Below are 24,574 nucleotides of genomic sequence, written 5' to 3' on the forward strand. Positions count from 1 at the left end.
TGCCGTACGAGCCATTATTCAACAGAACGTTTCCGGTAGTTGGCAACCTCTTGAATTTTTCTCATGACGCCTTACTCCCACGGAGACGAGATATAGCGCTTATAGTCGAGAGCTGCTAGCAGCCTACTGTGCCATCAAACATTTCCGGCACTCTGTAGAAAGTCGCAATTTCATCTTATTGACCGACCGTAAGCCTTTAACGTACGCTCTGCATACCAAGTCTGACTGTTACTCACCTCGAGAATGCAGACATTTGGACTATATCTCTCAGTTCACGACAGACCTTCGTCACATTAAAGGCGAGTCGAACTACGTTGCTGACGCTCTGTCACGTATTCAAGTGAATGCAGTCACTTCACCGGCGCTCGATCTTACTGCCGTGGCTACAGCCCAAGCAAACGATCCCTCCTGCGCAGAAACACAACATCCTACATCCTTTCAGTGCCTTAAAGTACCCCTAGCTACCAGCTCAGGTACTATCCCGTGTGGTATTTCTACTGGTCTCCCCTCACCCATCGTAACCTCTGCTTGCCGTCGTCCCGTCTTCGATGCCCTACATGGATTGTCTCATCCAGGTATCGCAGCCACATTACACCTCATCGCTGCACGATACGTCTGGCCGTCCATGAATAAACATGTCCTCATGTGGCTAAAGCAATGCTTACGATGTCAACGATCAAAAGTGAACAGGCACGTAGCTCCCCCCATCGGCACGTTCGCTACGCCTGATGCTCGCCTCGATCATGTCCATATGGACATTGTGGGACCATTGCCAACATCGCACGGGTATGATTAAATACTCACGTGCATCGATCGTTTTACAAGATGGCCTGAAGCTATACCCATCACGTCTATCATGGCGGAGACAGTTGCTCACCGCTTCGTAGAACGATGGATAGCTTTATACGGTTGTCCCTCGACTGTCACGACTGACCGTGGACAACAATTCGAGTCCGTGTTATTCTCCTCGCTGACCCGGCTGCTTGGTACGGAACGCATACGCACTACCGCCTACCATCCAGCATCAAATGGTTTAGTTGAACGGTTTCATCGCCAACTTAAAAGTGCTCTTCGAGCACACGAAAAGGACAATTGGTATGAAACCTTACCGCTCGTGTTTTTAGGTATTAGCACGAGCTTGAAGGCAGATATTCAATGTTCCGCCACTGAACTGGTATACGGCACGAGATTGCGTCTGCCTGGGGAACTTTTCACACCATGGAGCAGTAACGATTTCGGTAAATCAGACTATCTGAATTTATGCGAACACTGCTTCCGGTGTCAACTCATATACAACAGCGACAGGTCACTCTCCCTTGAGACTTATCTACCTGTTCACACGTTTTCATACGAGTAGATTCGGTACGCAAACCCCTGCAACAGCCTTACAAAGGAAATTTCCACGTGATTTCTCGTCACGAAAAGACCTTCTAGACTGGTCGACATGGCCGCGTCGAGATCGCCATCATTGATCGTCTCAAACCAGCACACGTCGATAACAGTGCCCTACTCAATAACTTGAGACCCATTGCTAGACCTATCAAACGTATTAGCGAGATCCCTACATCTACTTCAGATCCCACACAAGATACGTCAGAGACCTCATTTTCACATTTCGGTCAACAGCACGTGTCATCTGAACCATCTACGGACGAGATTTGTCAACGCAATCAGTCGATATTCTGGTTTAGAATCTGCCTGGCATACGTTTGGTCTCGCACTTGGTTGTTATGGTCGCTTCTGGTTTCCTGGCTCAACGTGGTTCCGTCCTACGTCTGCAGTGCATTCTGGCCCGCATCCGAACGGACGCAATCCTCAGATCGTGGATACAATCCACTTTGGAGTGTTACGCTAACTACAGCAACAAGTACAGCACGTTTCTCCTGGGACCGTTGTACGTAAAAGACCTTCGGTGGCAACTCAGGGATCAACGATCATTTCCTGTTGGCCAAAACTTTCGTCCTAGAGTCCTTCAAACAGAATCGCTGCGTACCAAAAGTGTAGCCCCCTTTTACCGAGGGGCTCCTGTAGTGACATACTTCTATCAAGAGAACGCGATTGGTATAATTGAAACGAGAATAATCATAACCAATTGTACCAATGATTGCATTAAGGAACCTGTTTGTTTAACTGTGAACTTCCACGCATTCGCGTACGCTAACTAGTCCCACATGTCCGCCCTTCGCACGATCTCCATATTATTTCGATACCAAGAGATTGCGAAAAAATATATTAAATTACGACAGTCAATTGAATTTTACTTTATAATCTACGTAGGGATTGAACGTAATAACTGGTAAGTAATCTTCCAGTCAGAAAACACTCTTCCTAAGACCTGATTGTAGGGAGGACATGGTGGGTGACATATCGACAAGTCGACGTGGAAGATTGACTGAATGGAGGTTTGACGCTGTTAAGTTTCATGTCACTTTGCTGACACAGTCTCCCGCTCTCACTTTGCAGATAGTGAATATCGCATCGAAATAGAAGAAACATTCCTGTTTTTGCATCCAGCTCCGAATAGTTTGCCGGAAGGAGTAATATTACCACTCCCTTACATAGCTGAAGCTGTCTGCACCGACTTCAAAAAGCCGAACCTATGCTTTCAAAAGAGCTGTGTGCAGCCTACTTAGTTATCTTTGCCCACTATAAGGTTGACGCATACCACAGCCACACACCAATCCAACATTGACACAATCATTCCGACATAAAACATTTCTCCTATTCAACATCGTATTATTAAATTGATCACAGTACACCACTCTTCACACATTTAACATACTTAGGTGAATTTCCAACTTCACAAGTGATACATTTTGCATACAATCCAGACACATGAAACTCACTATTGGATTCACGATTGACACATAAACACATTACATCGATCACAGTTGTGCAATAATTATGGAGTCTAAATTTCAGAGCCTGATGATTAACTTATTGAAAATGTTTTCCCATTCTAATTCCACTTTATTATCTCACTTGATAGTTTTATGGGACTAATTCCCACAACAGTGATGGATCTGGTTGGAAAATGAGAATTCATCTATGAAACAATGCACACATTAGGGATCGAATGAAGATAAATTCAGTTGCGCGATAGTCAGTAGCTACGAGAAAAGTAATTCCTCCATGTGATTGACGAGAATATGCGGATCTGTTGTCCGCAACACAATGAGGTAGATCATTAACACTAAAAAATCGACAGTCCAGTCGTTCATGGAGGAGATGAACTACGAACAAGTTGAGTATTGAAGATGGATGCAACTTTGCAAAAAACAGACTAAGGGGTGTCGAATTACAAGCAATACGAGTAAGGTGTTCATCAGTCCTCGTTTGGCCATTTGTTCGACCGTTTTTATTTCAACATGCAACCTATTTACAATGATAAAAATATTTGATTGGTATGAAAATTTGTCATCATCAGTTGACGGTGACCACTTTGTAGGGGATGAAATCACAACGATGAGGCAAGTGTTTGTGGACAATCCCTAACCAAATAGTGATCGTTGATGTGAAACACTGTGAAATATGTGAAATTGATGTTCAAATGTGTTCTTATTGTGGAATTCATCGTTGGGACTGAATCAGTGGAGTGATTGTGCACACAACATGGAGAACACGTTCAGCAAGAAAATATCTAGTCATGGAGTAGTTCTGTGAGGCCAACAATGTATATTAGAAATCCACAAATGACAGATATTCAATCACCAATTTCACCTACAGCCTAAATCCCTCATCAAATATATTGAGACGTGTTAATAAACTGGAAGATTTAATTTGGATAGGGTGATAAGAAGACACAGTTTATCAGGATTATGTGATATATTAGCGCAATACATTTCAAACAACCTAATCACACGTATACTGTTTCAAAACATCTATACATAAAAATAGAAATGTCAACTAGACAAATGGAGGTTAGGAGGAGCCAAAGATAATAAGATAAATATGAAAAAACGATTTGAAACCTCATCACGCTGAATAATATGCTGATATTACCAAGAAAGATTTAAGTTGAGAACAAACTTAATTTGAATACATAAAGTGGTTTGAATTTTCATTTGGCTGAGGCTTCAATAAACCCTAGTATACGCCCTTTAACACATTTTGTACAACACCACAAAAGACTTTTTAAAATCAATCTTATGACCTGTTTCAACTACATGTTAGGCAATAAAAGATGATGGATGTTTATCATCTACTCTTATCCGATCATTTGATTTTACTTGTTTCCGCAAACATTTAGGCACATGTTCAGATACCCTAATTTGCAGATTATGGTTACTCCTCCCTGTGTATGTGTGGCCACACGCACACACGCGCGCACTTAAATTGATAGAAACAGTGTGATATGACGCAATCGCCTTCATGTCTTTTAGGTTTTGGTGAAGCATGGGCCTTGTTTTCCCCTGATAATGACCTTTTTATGTAGTACGTTTTGTTAGCAACTGATTTATCACTTGTTTCAGTAAAAGGCTATTTGAATCACCTTTGAACAGTAAGGTTGTGTAGACAGGCTGTTTTGTGCCAAGGCTGTAGTGGGCCTCACTATACCATCACCTTCCTATCTATTTATGAATTTTAACGGATAACTACTTTCCATTTGTGTTTTGTTCAACAACCTAACGTCGTCATCAGTATCATAGTCTGTGCAAATAAGATTAATCCTGTTAGATAGGCCCACTATCATAACCCTTTTGCATTGTACTGGGCAGTAACTATAATAAATATGATATTGGCCTGTCCAAGTTGGCTTTCTAAAAATGGATCGTTCGACGGAACTGTCTTCTCTTCTACTTATAAGTATATCTAAGAAAGGAAGTTGGTCACTCTTCTCCTCTTCCCATAACAGATTGATGCAGTTTTGATAAACGTCAAATTTATTCAACAAACATGTCATGTGGTCCTTTCATTCACAGATAACTATAATATCATCCACGTATCTCTTATAAAGTGACCTGCGTTCGACCAGGGTATTCAGCTACATTCATGGTATTCGCCATGAACACATCTGCTGATAAACAATCTAGACAATCGAGTGAAATGGGATAGATGGAGTGTGGTTAACAGTGGAATTTAGGCTGAGCGTGGACTTAATGTAGTTTCATTTCACCTTTTGCAGATTGCCTCCACCCAAACGACGAGTCCGAACTAGAACAAAACGCGTGTCCTAGATTCCACTACTAGCCACATTCCATCTATCCTACATTAGTTCGTGTCATAATGGTTATATCGAGACAATCCACATACGATGTCTATGTGTCAACCAAGACTGGTCAAATTACAGTCAAATATACCAACAACGGGATAATACAAAATAATGCAAACTGCATTGTTCAGTGAATTGATATGTACATTTTCTTATAATTATGAGGTCACAACAGCGAGGCATGGCGCGCACTTGTCTACTAACAACACGTACCTCTCAACAGTTCGAAATATCACAAAAACTAACGTCCGTTCATTACACAATACAAAGCGTACATGGAAAACACTATTTAGAATGAATAGGTTTTATTCATCTCGAATTCAAACACGACTATATTACAGTGAGTTGAATTGAGAGGTGTGTGGAAAAATGGGTAGTGGACAGTGTGACACAAACAAGTAAGAATAATCCACAATTCAACTGGTGCCTCAGTAAGTGCTTGCATAAGTGTTTGGTTTGTAAGCATTGGGTTTGTAAGTATTGGGTTTGTAAGTATTGGGTTTGTAAGCATTGGGTTTGTAAGTATTGGGTTTGCCACCTTTGCCACCTTTGCTACCACCCTTGCCACCGCCATGACCCTTTCCATGGCCATTGTCTTTACCACCACCCTTCCCATGGCCGTTGCCACCGTAGCCTTGATTACCACCATAGGGAGCAGGGAAAGCTTCATCGAAGCCATATCCACAGCCTCCACCATTGCAACCACCACCATAGCCGCCACCGCCACCGCCACCACCACCACCACCACCACCACCGTAACCACCACAATCGTCACCATTGCAACCACCACCATACCCGCCGCCACCCTCATAGCCACCGCCACCACCACCATATCCGCCACCCTCATAGCCACCACCACCACCATTTCCGCCACCCTCATAGCCACCACCACCACCACCACCATATCCGCCACCACCATACCCACCATCTCCATAACCGCCACCACAATCACTACCGTAGCAATCACCACCGTAATCATTCGGACTTTCATGTGATATTTGGTAGGCGGTGGCGTAACCAATGGCTACTAAGAAGACGAGTGTGAGCGACGATCTCATTTTTCCAATTGTCTGTGTTGTTGTATTCGGTGTGGTGATATGTAAACTAGTGTGATTTGTCATTTATATATTGTTTTTGATTATGGATTGGAAGAGTTGTGCCTCTCTAAGTGCATCATTATTCAATACATATTACGCTTGTGCACTCTACTGTTGAACTGTCTTTTGTGTAATCGTTAATGATAGTTGAGCGTGATAATTAAAAATATCGATGAAACAGTTAGTTCACAAATTACTCACTATTTTAATTCCACCGTTGGAATTCGTTAGCATGTGTTTTATCGGAACCGTTGATTAAGTCTTCACTGAATGAGACCAAACTCTTTTTGATGACACTGAAAAGTGATGTATTTCTGGACACACAAATTTTAAATAAACAAGTTAAAGAAAATTTTATTTAAACTTAACTTGTTGACCTCATGGACGATGTTGTAACGACCTTAAATAAGGGATTTCTGGCAGTCAACAGACCATTCTTCATATTGTCATATTTCATACATGACAATATCAATTAATACAGTAAACCAGATACTAGTAATAAAAATACTTCGTTTGTTCAGACTATATTCTCTCAGGAAAGTGTCATATGTCAGTAATTTAGGGACAACAAGGTACAATCATCATTGGATGACCACAAGACAAGCCAGTTTCTATTTCAGATTTAAACTCATTATTAGTATGTAGCCTGGCGTCGAGTTGCGGTTGAATATGAACACCGCTACCAAGAAACACGTGCCAAGTAAATCAGAAGGCGTAGGTTGAACGTAACCAAAGAAACCCATATAATCTCCGAGAAGCCAGATATCAGAAAGCAGTTTATGGACCAAGTCGAGGTTTATTTTCTGGCGATCTCGTGGCATCGAAAGGATACCGAGATCGTGCCAGGATACAACCTTGGTTACAGAAGGTAACCGAATTCGCTCGAAGTTACAATCGAAGTGTAAGTAAAAGAATGGAAGCACAAAATAGCTGTCATTAGCACAGTCAAACAAAAGCACATTAAAACAGTCACTGGTATACTTGGTTATAATAATAAGCGTTTTTATTGAACCAGTCTAGTTCTCGTGATAAATGTGAGTCACTACAGGAGCCCCTCGCTAGAAAGGGTTTACACTTTCGATAAATAGCGGTTTAAATCGTGGGACTGATCGGCTGACGAGCGATTGTAGGACGGAGGAATTGGCGAACAGGAAAGCGATCGTTGATCGTCGAGTTGCCAACGGAGGTCGTTTTCGGAGAACGGTACCAGGAGCGATGTGCTGTATTTGTTGCTTGAGTTGGCATGCTACACGAGAGTGGTTTGTATCCAGAATCTGAGGATTGCGTTCGTAGGGAATGCGGACCAGAAACGCTGCAGACGTAGGACGAAACCACGTTGAGCCAAAAGACCAGAAGCGACCGTAACGACCATGTTCGAGACCAAGCGTATGCCAAGCATTCGAAACCACTATATCGACTGAGTGCGTTGACAAGAGCATGTGTGGCCAGTCCAGCTTTCGCCAAAGTTGACTGAAGTCGACGGAACCAAACGGAGGTGGTCGAGGGCGTGGGCTCAGGAAACGAAAAGAAAATCAAAAAAGAGAAGAGTGTAGCATGCATGCAGCATAGGAATATTCCTACACCGTATCGGTTGTTCACTGTGCGACTAGTCGCGGAAGCGTACGGGCAACCGTACTCGGCGACCGGAACGTGAGACGGTAGTCTCGTTCGTGTCGCGTGAGCCTGCAATCCCATCCGAGGTCAGAGGCGGCGTGGTCTGCTGATCTGGACGTGAGACTATCGTCTCATCCGCAGACGGTGCAGATGACGCGTGCTGTTGACCGGGACGTGAGAATGAGGTCTCAGGTGTATCTAGCGTGAGACATGAAGATGTTTTAAGGATCCCGCTAGGTTTGATAGGTCTAGCATTGAATCTCAGGTTATCAGATACGGCACTGTCATCAACGTGTGCTAGTTTGAGACGATCAATGCTGACGATCTCGACGCGGCCATGTCGATCACCCTTGAAGGTCTTTTCGTGACGAGCGATCACGTGAAAAGGGCCTTCGTAAGGTTGTTGCCAAGGTTTGCGTACCGAATCTACTCGTATGAAAACATGTGGACAGGTAGATAACTCTCGAGGGAGAGCGACCTGTCGATGTTGTATTCGAGTTGACACCGGAGGCAGCGTTCGCATAAATACAGACAGTCGATGGACGTAGTCTGATTTACCGAAATGAGGTCTGCTCCGTGGTGTGAAGAATTCTCCGGGCAGACGCAATGTCGTGCCGTATACCAGTTCAGCGGCGGAACATTGTATATCTGCCTTCAAGCTCGTTCGAATACCTAAGAGGACGAGCGATAAGGTTTCGTACCAGTTGTCGTTCTCGTGTGCTCGTAGAGCACTTTTAAGTTGGCAATGAAACCGTTCAACTTAACCATTTGATACTGGGAGGTTGACGTTAATGCGTATGCGAATGCATTCCGTACCAAGCAGCCGGGTCAGCGAGGAGAATAGTTAATAGGGGAAAATTTCTCGAATAAAGCGTGGAATTCATCGTCACGTGAATAAAAATAACAAGCGTTCGGTACACATAAATGGGAGTCTATTATATTAATACTATTCTTATCGTTATCCGTCATGTCGAGTATATTATATATTAAAAAATATGAAAATATACGACAGACGTGGATAGATAAATCATAGACTCACCGAATTGGCTTCTTTGGTAGATTTGACCAGAGGTTGAGGCGTGTTCCAAAATACGGATCACCAATTGTAGCGTGTTGTTCATAGTTTATCCTCATTGTTGAGACACGTAGAGTTTAGTTCGATAGTATGAGTGCCACCTGACTACTTTCAACGTTCATCTTACTCGAAACCGCAAAAGTGAATTGAACACTTTTAACCAACCCCATTTTCTCTCACTCATAATTTGTTTTTACATGAATGAGATGACGTTGTTCAGTGGTGGATTCCCGTGTTCCAGTGTTATGCAGAACTGTCTCAATTCTCATAATTGATTCATTGTGTTAGTAGCTTAAACCTGAATAGATACACACTCACGTATTGTTGAGTGTGAATTGTGGAAGTGTTTGCAGATCAAGTTGGAATTGTCTGTAATGGCTTATGAACAGAAGAATCTCATACGACAAGTCAAAGAGCATATGAATTCCCCATATCAATCACTCACTACCTTTTCAATGAACATGAGAAATATACGAAATCTTCCACTTGAGTTAGTCAGAGCAAATATGAAACGTTTGAATATCGATTGTGACAATGTTGCTCTCATAATGCTCAATCGTGCTTCCATTTCTATTCGTGTGTGAGATGAGCTGTTCGGTAGGTTGATTTTCTTGGAGTGCTTAATTCCAATGTGGACAATATTAAGCAACATATGCATAGATTGTGGTTAATCAACTCTACTTTCTAAATCAGCTCTGGTTATCGGTGGCAGTATATATGATCATTCCAATGATCGATTTCGTTGCACTCAATTCAACTGTACCTGACAGGTCAGTTCATGAGTTTATCTATGATTGCCTGCCAGGACTGGTGAAAGATTTAATCTTCACACTATACTACTCAATAATACTGAACCTTTGCATTTGTCTCAAACAGATTTCGTTTGAGATGTGTCGATGAAAATTCTACTGTTTTCAGAAGGTGACATCAAACAACGACATAAAGTTCCAGTCAGTTAACAGTATCCAACTCTGTTGAGCTATCCGATTTTATGTACGAGACCTGATTTAGGAAGGCAGTACGATTGTGAAGTGTTCCCATTATTGTTTAACATACAACAACTAATATCTAATATTTTGTGATCTCATTTTTATTCGTTGTACAGATGCTCTGTCGATATAGCGGTTCATGAAGATAGATCAGCTGATGCAAGAAAATAATCTACCATCTGGACTCGAGTTGATTGACAAATGAATCTGAAAATAGTACTAACTGTTTGAAAATCGGACTCCATATATGATGAGGTATTAGAGAAAATGAGTGATTATGTATTAGTGTGGAGTATGCGAATATTATTTGGATACCAAGTTGTATTGTTTGGGTTAAAACTAGGTGGTTGAATATGTTGTTGTGTCTCATTCCATTGTGTACAACAAACAGAGTCTAATCTACTACTTTTATTCACGTAAACGTACAAGGCAATCTTCAAATCAGATGTGATGTTAGCTCAAACACATCACTAATATTTCACATCGTAGATGCACGACATTAATTGGTGCATAAAAGCCTCAAAAATTGTCAACAGACAGGAAATATCAAGACTACTTCATTTTCATACGTCAACTCATCCTGATAATTTTGAAGAAGACAAACAACAGTGAATATTTCAGTTTATCTAAGCCATCATCGTCCACATGGGACTGATTGGAAATATCTTCTATTGTGGAATGAAATGTTTATGGATGGATCGTTGACTGCCTTCAGTTAGACAACGGTAACCAATCTAGAAGCACTGAACATCTGTTACAGCTTAGTAAGGAGCTCGTTGGCAGTGTGCACACATCACCATGACAAGGATAGAAACCCTCATCTTTGTGTTGACATGGTGAATGGATCACCTTAGATGCACTGAGTTGCAATCGAACATTGTGTGATCAAATTGAATGAGATATTAGTTAGTTTGTGTACCACATGGTGAGTCATGCAGTTCTACGAATATTACTCCAATCCTCTTCTCATATATCTACTCACAATACGCATTCATGCTTCTGTATCGAAAAATGTAAAGGGTAGACTAGTTTGAGAAGTTCCACTAATGTGAATGTGGAAATATTGGAGTGAATAATGTGGATTTTTTCTCGTTGTGGATTTTCATGTTCGGATAACCGGCTTATCATTCTGTGTTAAAGTTTCGGAACGTTCAGTACGTCCAATTGGGGTAGTTGTGTTCGGTTCGATTTACATTGGATTGGTATAGTTTCCTGAATATCCTACTTTCCAGAAGGGTGGACGAGTATCTACAAGGCAATATTTTCTCGATACACTCATACTGATCAACATCGTTCATTCTCATGGCTTCTCACGTCTTCATTACACAATGAATCGTGCTCAGTGTATCAGACACTAAACTAGAGAGTTATGCTCTGACGATAGTGTAGAATGATGAACACGTAAACTAACAAACTCACCACTGAACAACCGTTATCCAAACTGATTCGTCGACGGTTATTTCTCCGAATCGAGAAATGAGAAAAATGTCGACGCTGTCAGTCAGAAAACACTCTTCCTAAGACCTGATTGTAGGGAGGACATGGTGGGTGACATATCGACAAGTCGACGTGGAAGATTGACTGAATGGAGGTTTGACGCTGTTAAGTTTCATGTCACTTTGCTGACACAGTCTCCCGCTCTCACTTTGCAGATAGTGAATATCGCATCGAAATAGAAGAAACATTCCTGTTTTTGCATCCAGCTCCGAATAGTTTGCCGGAAGGAGTAATATTACCACTCCCTTACATAGCTGAAGCTGTCTGCACCGACTTCAAAAAGCCGAACCTATGCTTTCAAAAGAGCTGTGTGCAGCCTACTTAGTTATCTTTGCCCACTATAAGGTTGACGCATACCACAGCCACACACCAATCCAACATTGACACAATCATTCCGACATAAAACATTTCTCCTATTCAACATCGTATTATTAAATTGATCACAGTACACCACTCTTCACACATTTAACATACTTAGGTGAATTTCCAACTTCACAAGTGATACATTTTGCATACAATCCAGACACATGAAACTCACTATTGGATTCACGATTGACACATAAACACATTACATCGATCACAGTTGTGCAATAATTATGGAGTCTAAATTTCAGAGCCTGATGATTAACTTATTGAAAATGTTTTCCCATTCTAATTCCACTTTATTATCTCACTTGATAGTTTTATGGGACTAATTCCCACAACAGTGATGGATCTGGTTGGAAAATGAGAATTCATCTATGAAACAATGCACACATTAGGGATCGAATGAAGATAAATTCAGTTGCGCGATAGTCAGTAGCTACGAGAAAAGTAATTCCTCCATGTGATTGACGAGAATATGCGGATCTGTTGTCCGCAACACAATGAGGTAGATCATTAACACTAAAAATCGACAGTCCAGTCGTTCATGGAGGAGATGAACTACGAACAAGTTGAGTATTGAAGATGGATGCAACTTTGCAAAAACAGACTAAGGGGTGTCGAATTACAAGCAATACGAGTAAGGTGTTCATCAGTCCTCGTTTGGCCATTTGTTCGACCATTTTTATTTCAACATGCAACCTATTTACAATGATAAAAATATTTGATTGGTATGAAAATTTGTCATCATCAGTTGACGGTGACCACTTTGTAGGGGATGAAATCACAACGATGAGGCAAGTGTTTGTGGACAATCCCTAACCAAATAGTGATCGTTGATGTGCAACACTGTGAAATATGTGAAATTGATGTTCAAATGTGTTCTTATTGTGGAATTCATCGTTGGGACTGAATCAGTGGAGTGATTGTGCACACAACATGGAGAACACGTTCAGCAAGAAAATATCTAGTCATGGAGTAGTTCTGTGAGGCCAACAATGTATATTAGAAATCCACAAATGACAGATATTCAATCACCAATTTCACCTACAGCCTAAATCCCTCATCAAATATATTGAGACGTGTTAATAAACTGGAAGATTTAATTTGGATAGGGTGATAAGAAGACACAGTTTATCAGGATTATGTGATATATTAGCGCAATACATTTCAAACAACCTAATCACACGTATACTGTTTCAAAACATCTATACATAAAAATAGAAATGTCAACTAGACAAATGGAGGTTAGGAGGAGCCAAAGATAATAAGATAAATATGAAAAACGATTTGAAACCTCATCACGCTGAATAATATGCTGATATTACCAAGAAAGATTTAAGTTGAGAACAAACTTAATTTGAATACATAAAGTGGTTTGAATTTTCATTTGGCTGAGGCTTCAATAAACCCTAGTATACGCCCTTTAACACATTTTGTACAACACCACAAAAGACTTTTAAAATCAATCTTATGACCTGTTTCAACTACATGTTAGGCAATAAAAGATGATGGATGTTTATCATCTACTCTTATCCGATCATTTGATTTTACTTGTTTCCGCAAACATTTAGGCACATGTTCAGATACCCTAATTTGCAGATTATGGTTACTCCTCCCTGTGTATGTGTGGCCACACGCACACACGCGCACTTAAATTGATAGAAACAGTGTGATATGACGCAATCGCCTTCATGTCTTTTAGGTTTTGGTGAAGCATGGGCCTTGTTTTTCCCCTGATAATGACCTTTTTTATGTAGTACGTTTTGTTAGCAACTGATTTATCACTTGTTTCAGTAAAAGGCTATTTGAATCACCTTTGAACAGTAAGGTTGTGTAGACAGGCTGTTTTGTGCCAAGGCTGTAGTGGGCCTCACTATACCATCACCTTCCTATCTATTTATGAATTTTAACGGATAACTACTTTCCATTTGTGTTTTGTTCAACAACCTAACGTCGTCATCAGTATCATAGTCTGTGCAAATAAGATTAATCCTGTTAGATAGGCCCACTATCATAACCCTTTTGCATTGTACTGGGCAGTAACTATAATAAATATGATATTGGCCTGTCCAAGTTGGCTTTCTAAAAATGGATCGTTCGACGGAACTGTCTTCTCTTCTACTTATAAGTATATCTAAGAAAGGAAGTTGGTCACTCTTCTCCTCTTCCCATAACAGATTGATGCAGTTTTGATAAACGTCAAATTTATTCAACAAACATGTCATGTGGTCCTTTCATTCACAGATAACTATAATATCATCCACGTATCTCTTATAAAGTGACCTGCGTTCGACCAGGGTATTCAGCTACATTCATGGTATTCGCCATGAACACATCTGCTGATAAACAATCTAGACAATCGAGTGAAATGGGATAGATGGAGTGTGGTTAACAGTGGAATTTAGGCTGAGCGTGGACTTAATGTAGTTTCATTTCACCTTTTGCAGATTGCCTCCACCCAAACGACGAGTCCGAACTAGAACAAAACGCGTGTCCTAGATTCCACTACTAGCCACATTCCATCTATCCTACATTAGTTCGTGTCATAATGGTTATATCGAGACAATCCACATACGATGTCTATGTGTCAACCAAGACTGGTCAAATTACAGTCAAATATACCAACAACGGGATAATACAAAATAATGCAAACTGCATTGTTCAGTGAATTGATATGTACATTTTCTTATAATTATGAGGTCACAACAGCGAGGCATGGCGCGCACTTGTCTACTAACAACACGTACCTCTCAACAGTTCGAAATATCACAAAAACTAACGTCCGTTCATTACACAATACAAAGCGTACATGGAAAACACTATTTAGAATGAATAGGTTTTATTCATCTCGAATTCAAACACGACTATATTACAGTGAGTTGAATTGAGAGGTGTGTGGAAAAATGGGTAGTGGACAGTGTGACACAAACAAGTAAGAATAATCCACAATTCAACTGGTGCCTCAGTAAGTGCTTGCATAAGTGTTTGGTTTGTAAGCATTGGGTTTGTAAGTATTGGGTTTGCCACCTTTGCCACCTTTGCTACCACCCTTGCCACCGCCATGACCCTTTCCATGGCCATTGTCTTTACCACCACCCTTCCCATGGCCGTTGCCACCGTAGCCTTGATTACCACCATAGGGAGCAGGGAAAGCTTCATCGAAGCCATATCCACAGCCTCCACCATTGCAACCACCACCATAGCCGCCACCGCCACCGCCACCACCACCACCACCACCACCACCGTAACCACCACAATCGTCACCATTGCAACCACCACCATACCCGCCGCCACCCTCATAGCCACCGCCACCACCACCATATCCGCCACCCTCATAGCCACCACCACCACCATTTCCGCCACCCTCATAGCCACCACCACCACCACCACCATATCCGCCACCACCATACCCACCATCTCCATAACCGCCACCACAATCACTACCGTAGCAATCACCACCGTAATCATTCGGACTTTCATGTGATATTTGGTAGGCGGTGGCGTAACCAATGGCTACTAAGAAGACGAGTGTGAGCGACGATCTCATTTTTCCAATTGTCTGTGTTGTTGTATTCGGTGTGGTGATATGTAAACTAGTGTGATTTGTCATTTATATATTGTTTTTGATTATGGATTGGAAGAGTTGTGCCTCTCTAAGTGCATCATTATTCAATACATATTACGCTTGTGCACTCTACTGTTGAACTGTCTTTTGTGTAATCGTTAATGATAGTTGAGCGTGATAATTAAAAATATCGATGAAACAGTTAGTTCACAAATTACTCACTATTTTAATTCCACCGTTGGAATTCGTTAGCATGTGTTTTATCGGAACCGTTGATTAAGTCTTCACTGAATGAGACCAAACTCTTTTTGATGACACTGAAAAGTGATGTATTTCTGGACACACAAATTTTAAATAAACAAGTTAAAGAAAATTTTATTTAAACTTAACTTGTTGACCTCATGGACGATGTTGTAACGACCTTAAATAAGGGATTTCTGGCAGTCAACAGACCATTCTTCATATTGTCATATTTCATACATGACAATATCAATTAATACAGTAAACCAGATACTAGTAATAAAAATACTTCGTTTGTTCAGACTATATTCTCTCAGGAAAGTGTCATATGTCAGTAATTTAGGGACAACAAGGTACAATCATCATTGGATGACCATAAGACAAGCCAGTTTCTATTTCAGATTTAAACTCATTATTAGTATTTGCTTAACATAGTTTATCCTCATTGTTGAGACACGTAGAGTTTAGTTCGATAGTATGAGTGCCACCTGACTACTTTCAACGTTCATCTTACTCGAAACCGCAAAAGTGAATTGAACACTTTTAACCAACCCCATTTTCTCTCACTCATAATTTGTTTTTACATGAATGAGATGACGTTGTTCAGTGGTGGATTCCCGTGTTCCAGTGTTATGCAGAACTGTCTCAATTCTCATAATTGATTCATTGTGTTAGTAGCTTAAACCTGAATAGATACACACTCACGTATTGTTGAGTGTGAATTGTGGAAGTGTTTGCAGATCAAGTTGGAATTGTCTGTAATGGCTTATGAACAGAAGAATCTCATACGACAAGTCAAAGAGCATATGAATTCCCCATATCAATCACTCACTACCTTTTCAATGAACATGAGAAATATACGAAATCTTCCACTTGAGTTAGTCAGAGCAAATATGAAACGTTTGAATATCGATTGTGACAATGTTGCTCTCATAATGCTCAATCGTGCTTCCATTTCTATTCGTGTGTGAGATGAGCTGTTTTGGTAAGTTTATTTGAAGTCATATATAAGCTATTCGATAGCAGACAGATAGGATACATTTTTACACACATTTGACCGAAGGTGACGAATATTTTTCATGATGAAACTTCAGTCTTTCTTCCTATATCTATAAAATTTCAACTCACTTATCATTAATTTAAATTGTATGCGGACTATTAACTTCACTAACGTGTATTTTAAGAGTTTTTCTTAGAGGAGCTAGCATATGAATCTAGGATAAATGTTTCTGTTTAATTTGAACTCGTCAGTTGTATTCACTTGAACTGATTTTTAAAAACTGAGTGTTGGTCAGTGTATCCTGAGCAGATTGCCTCGATATTATCATTTATTTACAAGTTTTTATAAAAGTTGGGTAGTGACTGGTAGTGGAATTAAGTCCTTAAGTTTCGTGTTAATCATTTTTAGCTCTTAACCTTCATAAAAGGAATGAACAAATCTTTACAAGCATATTTGAGCTGTCATATATATATATATATATATATATATATATATATATATATATATATATCAACTTCACTAGATAAATTGAAATTGTCGCTTCTAAAATGTACGATAAATTATTCAGGTTATATTGATGGGTTTACAATGGCATCTAACCTGAAAAACATTATTTCTTATCAACCACCGACAGTTGATTGGATATAATCTTTATAGTACGATATTCTATATTTCATAATACATTTTTTCTGATATACACTTTCCATAAAACTCTTTTGGATGACTGTCAATTTACTCATTATTTATTATGAATATGAAGTCTCTGATATTTATAATGATTAACTATACCCTACTTTACAAGACTAGTTTCCAATAGGTGGTGTTGTATCTATCTTAATTATATTTAATATCACATCTTGTATATTCTTCCTTTGATTATTAATTACCAGTTTCAATTTGATTGTGAGGTATTGAAAGTGAGTGTGATTAGTCACTGAGTGCGGACAAACAGTCATTCAGCTTATTGACAAATAAATATGTAATTTCTTTTCTTATTATTAATTTTTTACTCTGGAATCATTGAAAGCGACTGCTTAAAATTGTGTGCAGTAAAGTAATGTCTAACATTGCTCTAGTTCCCTATCTTTGTGATGAATTAAGTATCTGATATAAAGTGACCTGGTCTGTTTTTATATAGTAGTTCGTTTGGGTATTCAGTCTAGCGGTATCATAAACCCAGTTACCCAGATCAGTCTTATTACCGTATTAGTGTAGAATACCGCAAAAAGAATGAGATTTTATACTCATAGTTTCTTGTATCGTTTTAATTCATCCATTATAATAATAATTTATATTCTGAAAGTAATAATTACAGAATCCACGCCAGTTTACAGGTATGATCAATTTGATATAAATAGCAACATTAGATGTACAGAACAAACATATGATAGAAGAAAGTTTTAAGTATACTAGTTCAGTAGTTGTTTAGGTAGTACATGTAGTACAGCAATCCAATGCATCAGCCGGGAATTTTTAATATTTCTTAAATGAACAGCCTGTTGATTTATGAACGGAGTAATTAAGGTCATTTCGTGTTCCAGATCGAATTAATGATAATTATCTACAACTAGAGAAATTAAAACGAAAACAGAGAACACGGAACAACAAAGCAGTAATTACCAAAATATATCAATCAGTTCTACCTAAATGCGTGTGTCATGTGACACAGTGATATACTGTTGATGTTATTCAAAATTTAACTTCCTGGGGACAGTTTTAACATAAAGTTACAGTCAGTAAGTGGTTTTACTTAGGGAATGCACTAATAAAAATGGCTAAACATTTAAGGTTCCTAAAATATCACTTGTGGAATGAGATACATTAAAAGGTGTTAGAACATTCAATGCATTTCGGAGGAGCAGTATGTATCGATGCAGCGAACAAATAATGGGAGTGATTTTATCGTACGGATAGATTGTGGTAGGTTTGTTTCACTAGTGCCAAGGAATTACGGATGCTATAATGAGAAGTTTCTGCATATTAAATCACGTGATTGGATGTAAACGATAGTTTATGAAGTACTTTGAAGAAAAAGATAAGATTTGGTTTTAGTCTCCTTTTTCATAAAGGGTCTAGCTCAAGTTTATTACATCTAGAATGATAAGTTAAGGTACAATCAGCTCCAAGAATACGAAGCGTAAATCGTCTCTGTACTGATTCCAGCCTTAATTTATCCTTTATGCGCGCACTTCTAAGAATAAACGTGCAATATTCTAGAAGAGATCGAGCACAAACTTTGTACATTAGAATACGTGACTCATTATTGTAAAGGTTTCGAATTATGTAACCTATTAGACGTTGAGACTCAACTGAAATGCACTAACTAAATAATGTCGAATATTTATCCATTATAGTATTACTTTTTTGTTATTTTATATTATTTATAATTGATGAGAAGTCTGTAAAATAGAATGATGAATTCATTTTACTCTAAACAATTTATTGCTATTGTTCTGGTACATTTTTTTTCGATAAATTACATGACAATTGTGTACTTAAATTAATCGATCAATTAATGAGATGATCTATATTTGTCTCTTTTCCTCTAGTTATATATTAGCATTAATGAATGAAGTGCTACTATTGATTTTTGTTTTAATTCAATAAACATGAGTAAAGGCTTAAATGAATATTTGTAGGTTGTATTCGTCAGAGACTGATTTCAGTTGAGGTACAATTGAAGGCAAGATAGAACATGTTTTGTTATAGATTGAGTTTTTTTAGCTATGCGACTCCAAAAAAGATCGAACCTAGGATTTTCAGGTTACAAGAGGAACTTTTAACCAATCGGACTATCAATGATGCAGCGGTATATTCAACGGTACGATTTCAATTTCAACCAATCTGTGAAATAATACGATAATCATTCATTGTCGTTGTTGACAAATGTTTAGCTCTCAACGTGTTCGAACTTCACTACTCATGACTTCTTAAAGTAAGTCACTACTCAGCCGACTGTTATAGTTTCTTTGAAAGCGTTTTGTAGAGTTTGATTGAATTTGTAGGTTATCTTAATCAAAGATCGAGCGCAGTTAAAATAAAGTTTCCGAAAAACTCAGCCTGCATTAGTAGAAGTTTCAATGAATGGAAAACGTTTGGTACTTTATATAGGAAAACTCATGAAATCCATAAGAGAGAAAGATTACTTTTACTGTAAATAAAAAATCCCCACTATTATTGGAAAACAAAGATATGTTGTATATCGAGATCTGACTCAACAGTGCACATTAACGATCCCAATGGAGAGACTCGAACATAAGACTTGTGAACACTTAAAATCTAGACCACCAAGCCGGTAAACATCCAACAGTGTTAATGTCTAACTTCAACTAATCCACGATATTGCGAGACCATCTTCCAGGTTTCGCAATAGTTAGGGGTTGAGTTAATGTAGGACATTAAGGAAGATTTTATTTGTACAGTTCAATCGCTGAGATTTCTACAAATATAATCTCCTTCTTTAGAAATGATAATGTTAAAAGTTACGAATGCTTAATCGTTTCTCTGGACATTGTACGTAACAGGCAAATGAACGCTATCCCTAAATTGTAATCCTGAAGCAAATTTTACAATAACGGCAATATATTTCATGGAAAAAATACTAAGACAACGCCGATTGCATTTTTAGGTGAAACTCAATCACCCTTACAGCTAAAAACTATCTTACAATAGAGCTCATGTTAATCAGTGGAGTCCACGACGCTCGTTTCGTCGTACTTGAGACTCGTCAGCTAGATGTGCTTACATCCGAGTTGATGTTGAGTCCGAAATTCGAACCCGGTACGTTTCGTTCTAAACGTCATCATGTTATCCTTTTAGCTACTGAGTCCAGATAGCCACTTTAAACCCTTCATCCTAGTCCTAAATACCTAACACTAACTAGGAATAATATGGGATATCGTGAAAACCTATTTGGGTCCTTTTATGAGTTCGTGATGGACAACTTATCACTTCCATTAGAATGATAAATACAGGTTTGTATGACTTTTTTTCGACTTATAGGCAGATTAACCTATAAGAGACATTGAGAGATGTATGAATCCCAGAAAAGCTCTTCATATTTTGAAACAGTATTGTTTTCTTTTCCATAAACTGTGTTTAAATATGCCATTTTTCGACTAATTAGAAATTCGTTGCAGTTGTTTTATGCTCATCCCTATATTATCATCTTATCACAGTTTAAACTTACTCATATAAATGATATAAACTCGTTTTGGTTATCTACAACAACACGGTTAGAATTAACTTTATTCTTAACCGCATATTATTAAATGAAATTCAAAATAATAATTGTCTAGGCAAACTGCTCTGTAGGCAGTATTCATCATGAACTGACAGCTGAAGCACCACTAAAAACACTGCACTTCTAAACAATATGGATATAAATATAATTGTACAGCTTCAAGAATAAAATCACGGATTTCGGCATGAAATTGAAAGTGCAGTGAATGATAGCCTTCTTATTATTATGGAAACTGACAATATTTCGCTTTTAAAATGCTTGAAGGTAATAAAAATATCTAATATAAGATGGTACTTAGACTAAACATCAAGAAATACCTGCTTTTGATACTGATTGTATGTTAAGACATTTGATGTGATTCAATGAATACATACTCAAGGCTGTTTGCGTAGCTAGACAATATCCTAAAACTCTAGCTCTTAACTCGAAATCTCAACTAAGCGTGTAAACGAAGGATTGTCGATGTATCGTTGTATTACATTTGATGTCAGTTTGCGATGAAAACCCTAACCGTGATTCATAACTTTAGTTTAACACTTAATACTTATTCCTAACTTTCAAGAACCACAGCCGTTATCATTTGGGTGACAGAAAACCTTACAGGGTCACAAGCCTGAATAACAAAACTAGTTCAACTCCTAATATGTAAACTCAATGTTCTTCTTTAACTGTAAAGCATATTTCAACATTCATGAGCCAATTAATCACATTAAAACTATTATTATATTGTGATTTTATTGCTTTTTATGGTCAATTGTTTTATACTAAAACCTTTTATCATGATTGTTAAGCAAGTCTCTCAAGGTCGTCAGTATCGTTTACTTTTACCAAAATTGAAATCAACAAAAGTAGATAAATATTGTGACGTCATATTACTGTATGCACTATGAAACCGGGGCTTCATAAAAACTGTGAGAACGATCACTCAAGTGTGCCATAATAATAAAAATAATAATGACTAGTCATTCCTACTAGAAGCAGTTGTTCGAAAATATTAATGAATGAACATGGCTTTATGATGAATGTTAGTACTGTAAACCATGAATGTGAACTACTCTTTGCGATCATCAACGTAGATAAATAAATGGTCTAATTATCATAACTTGGTGATATCTGACATGATTGTTGATCATATTCGATCAAGGAAAAACGCTGACCATGAGCGACATTGTAAGACAGTATCAATTGCTGGAAAACACCAAACGAATAAGTGATACCAACTATATTCATTGAGGTTTGGATTATTCTGGAAGACAAGTACTTCAAATATTCTCAGATTTGCTGACGTCCATGACATGAATTCGATTGTAATGCACGTAAACTATAAAAGGCCAAAGTGGTTGGAGTATGTGTAATGTATGCTCAGGGATCATCTACGTGCAACTATGAATTAGTTAGAAGGCTAGGTGGTGCCAAACCAAAAAGTAGCATCGATCAAAATGTGATTGGATGGTGAACTTAGTTGTTTCAGTGAGCACAATCTTGTTGATCGTCGTATGTACCATAAATGTATCCTAAGGTTGGGAAGTTTGTGACATGGTCCGAAATCAAATGCAGTAGCCCGAATTATTTCTCTGGAATTAACAGGTTTCCACCTAATAATTCACATTTCCAGCTTTAATCAATTCATGATATGATTATGAGACTATAGCTGAGTTTCATCGGTTATACACTTGCCTCATACTTGATATGGTTGGATTACACCAATCATACCTTCCCACCCACCAGGACTTCCAATATCCATCTCAAAATTAGCTACTAGTAAGCATATAATTCTTATTAACAAGTGAAAGTTAAGTTTGAACATAATAAAAAACTAATTTATTTATTTGAACACATACATATTGGTACAAGAGGGCACCAAATATATATGCGCCACACAAAAACAATGAGAATTTGAAGAGAAGAAGGAAAAAAAAGGTAAGGAGCGTAAAAATAATAATAATGGGGGCAACAGAATCGTACAATCAGAAAGAGATCTTTCAGTTAAGGAAGAAGCAACCACCTTTTATGAAGAAGGTAAAAGAAGGTTACAGCAGGATCACCACTGTCTCCTATTCTGAGCCATATCTGATAACGTCTCTAGCCACTGTGTCGCACCATCTCTTGGACCCCAAACAGGGAGTCGTGAAGGACCAACAGGAGCCAATCCTGTGCAGCTTTCTTTCATACCACGACACCATGTCATACACCGACCACCTATCCGTTTTTTCCAACCAGTCCCAGCGTCGGCAAATAATGAACGACGTGAAATTCTCTAGGACGACATTTGTAGAACATGTCCAAGCCACCGAAGTCGATGTTTCAAGATGATGACACCAATTGGATTATCGTCTCTGCACCCGAACACATGATGCCGAACCTCTGCATTAATAACATGGTGTTGTCACTGGATGTCAGCAATCCTTCGGAGACAACGATGATTGAACACAGAGAGAACTAACCAAGATTAAAGAAACGCTTTAAAGGTCATATTAAAGATACAGAACCAAGACTTTAACTACTGACTTACTACAGTTGATTATGATAAGATGAAGGAATAGGAGACACATATTGTGATTTTCGTTCAACACTACTATGGTTTTTTAATTCAATATAATTACTCATTATAATATATACTTTATTTCAAAATGACGTTTATTCAAGATACAATATTCTTGTATTCAATGAAAGTGAATTAATGTTTAGCATAATATGTCTAGCATGCGATTATGTTATCATTTCATAAATGTAATTCTTTTTTTCTAAACAAAAAATCCAGTGGGTATACAAATCAACATAGAAGTGAGTGTATCTTTGATTACGGGTCAGATTGATGAGAAAAAACACTAACTTGTGAATATGGAGATCAAAAGATTATGAATCAGTTTGAAAAATATTATAAGAAGTGATATTTTGTTGCAATAGATTTTAAGGTTAGAATTGGGATAGAATTAACTTTAGGAATAGTGATTAGGTAATATATAAGTTAACACTAAACGTTAACGGTTGGAAACCCACAACTAAACTGGGTATAATGAATTAATCACGCAAAAGCAATATTTGATAAAAGTATGTTATACTTAAATCCTTGAGAGAGCAATCAAAATTAAGGTGGCCAATGTTGAACATTAGAGCGAATTTAAAACGTTATCATGGATAGATTTATGTTAGATACCATGTTTCTCACTAGGTTCCCGATTTTTAATGGAATGGATGAGGACTATTTTGTCTAGAGAAGTTAGGTTTAAAGTGTTAGAATCAGGAGTTAAAGTTTAGAAGCCATCAAGATTTCCAGCCTAATTTACCGATGGTATCCCCTAACAAAATCAAATAATGACGTTAAAATCCTGAAATCTGCGTAAATCTTCCAGTTTTTTTTCCACAAAAGCTGCATCCTGATTGGCTATCTGATCAGGTTCAAGGTTATTTAACGTCTCTTAAGGCCGTCATTATAGTACACTCGCACTCAATGATGCACTCGTAAATAATTGTGTTTCGTACAATGTTTTATTCATGCACATTTGCTCATTCCTGATTGGTTGAAAGTTCTCAAGGCCAGTTGAGCATAACAATTCAATTTTAAAGCATATAAGACTTATGAATGTTAATCAATTTAAGGGAGGTTTATGCGTCATTATCGATCCATGCATTCATAGTTTGACAAGAAAGCTAAACAAATTAAGTTTTTTAATGG

General features: G+C 38.3%; 1 protein-coding gene across 1 annotated transcript; it reads right to left on the reverse strand.

Annotated features, from left to right (window-relative positions):
• Positions 1-2,345: 2,345 nt before the first annotated feature.
• On the reverse strand, positions 2,346-17,021 carry MS3_00006121 (uncharacterized protein). The gene is made up of 2 exons (XM_051214228.1): positions 14,887-17,021; positions 2,346-5,759 (listed from the first exon to the last, which is right to left on the reverse strand). The coding sequence occupies exons 1-2, from the start codon at positions 15,458-15,460 to the stop codon at positions 5,641-5,643; spliced, it is 693 nt and encodes a 230-aa protein (XP_051067381.1). The 5' UTR covers positions 15,461-17,021; the 3' UTR covers positions 2,346-5,640.
• Between the last annotated feature and the right edge of the window lie 7,553 nt (positions 17,022-24,574).

The sequence above is a fragment of the Schistosoma haematobium genome, chromosome 2 (assembly GCF_000699445.3).
Source record: "Schistosoma haematobium chromosome 2, whole genome shotgun sequence".
Lineage (NCBI taxonomy): Eukaryota > Metazoa > Platyhelminthes > Trematoda > Strigeidida > Schistosomatidae > Schistosoma > Schistosoma haematobium.

Excerpts from the sequence above, each read along its gene's own strand:
- MS3_00006121 (XM_051214228.1), bottom strand. The coding sequence starts at position 15,460 with ATGACAAATCACACTAGTTTACATATCACCACACCGAATACAACAACA. Across the intron at positions 5,760-14,886 it reads TGGCAAGGGTGGTAGCAAAG|GTGGCAAAGGTGGCAAACCC; the intron begins GTGGCAAAGGTG and ends GTGGTAGCAAAG.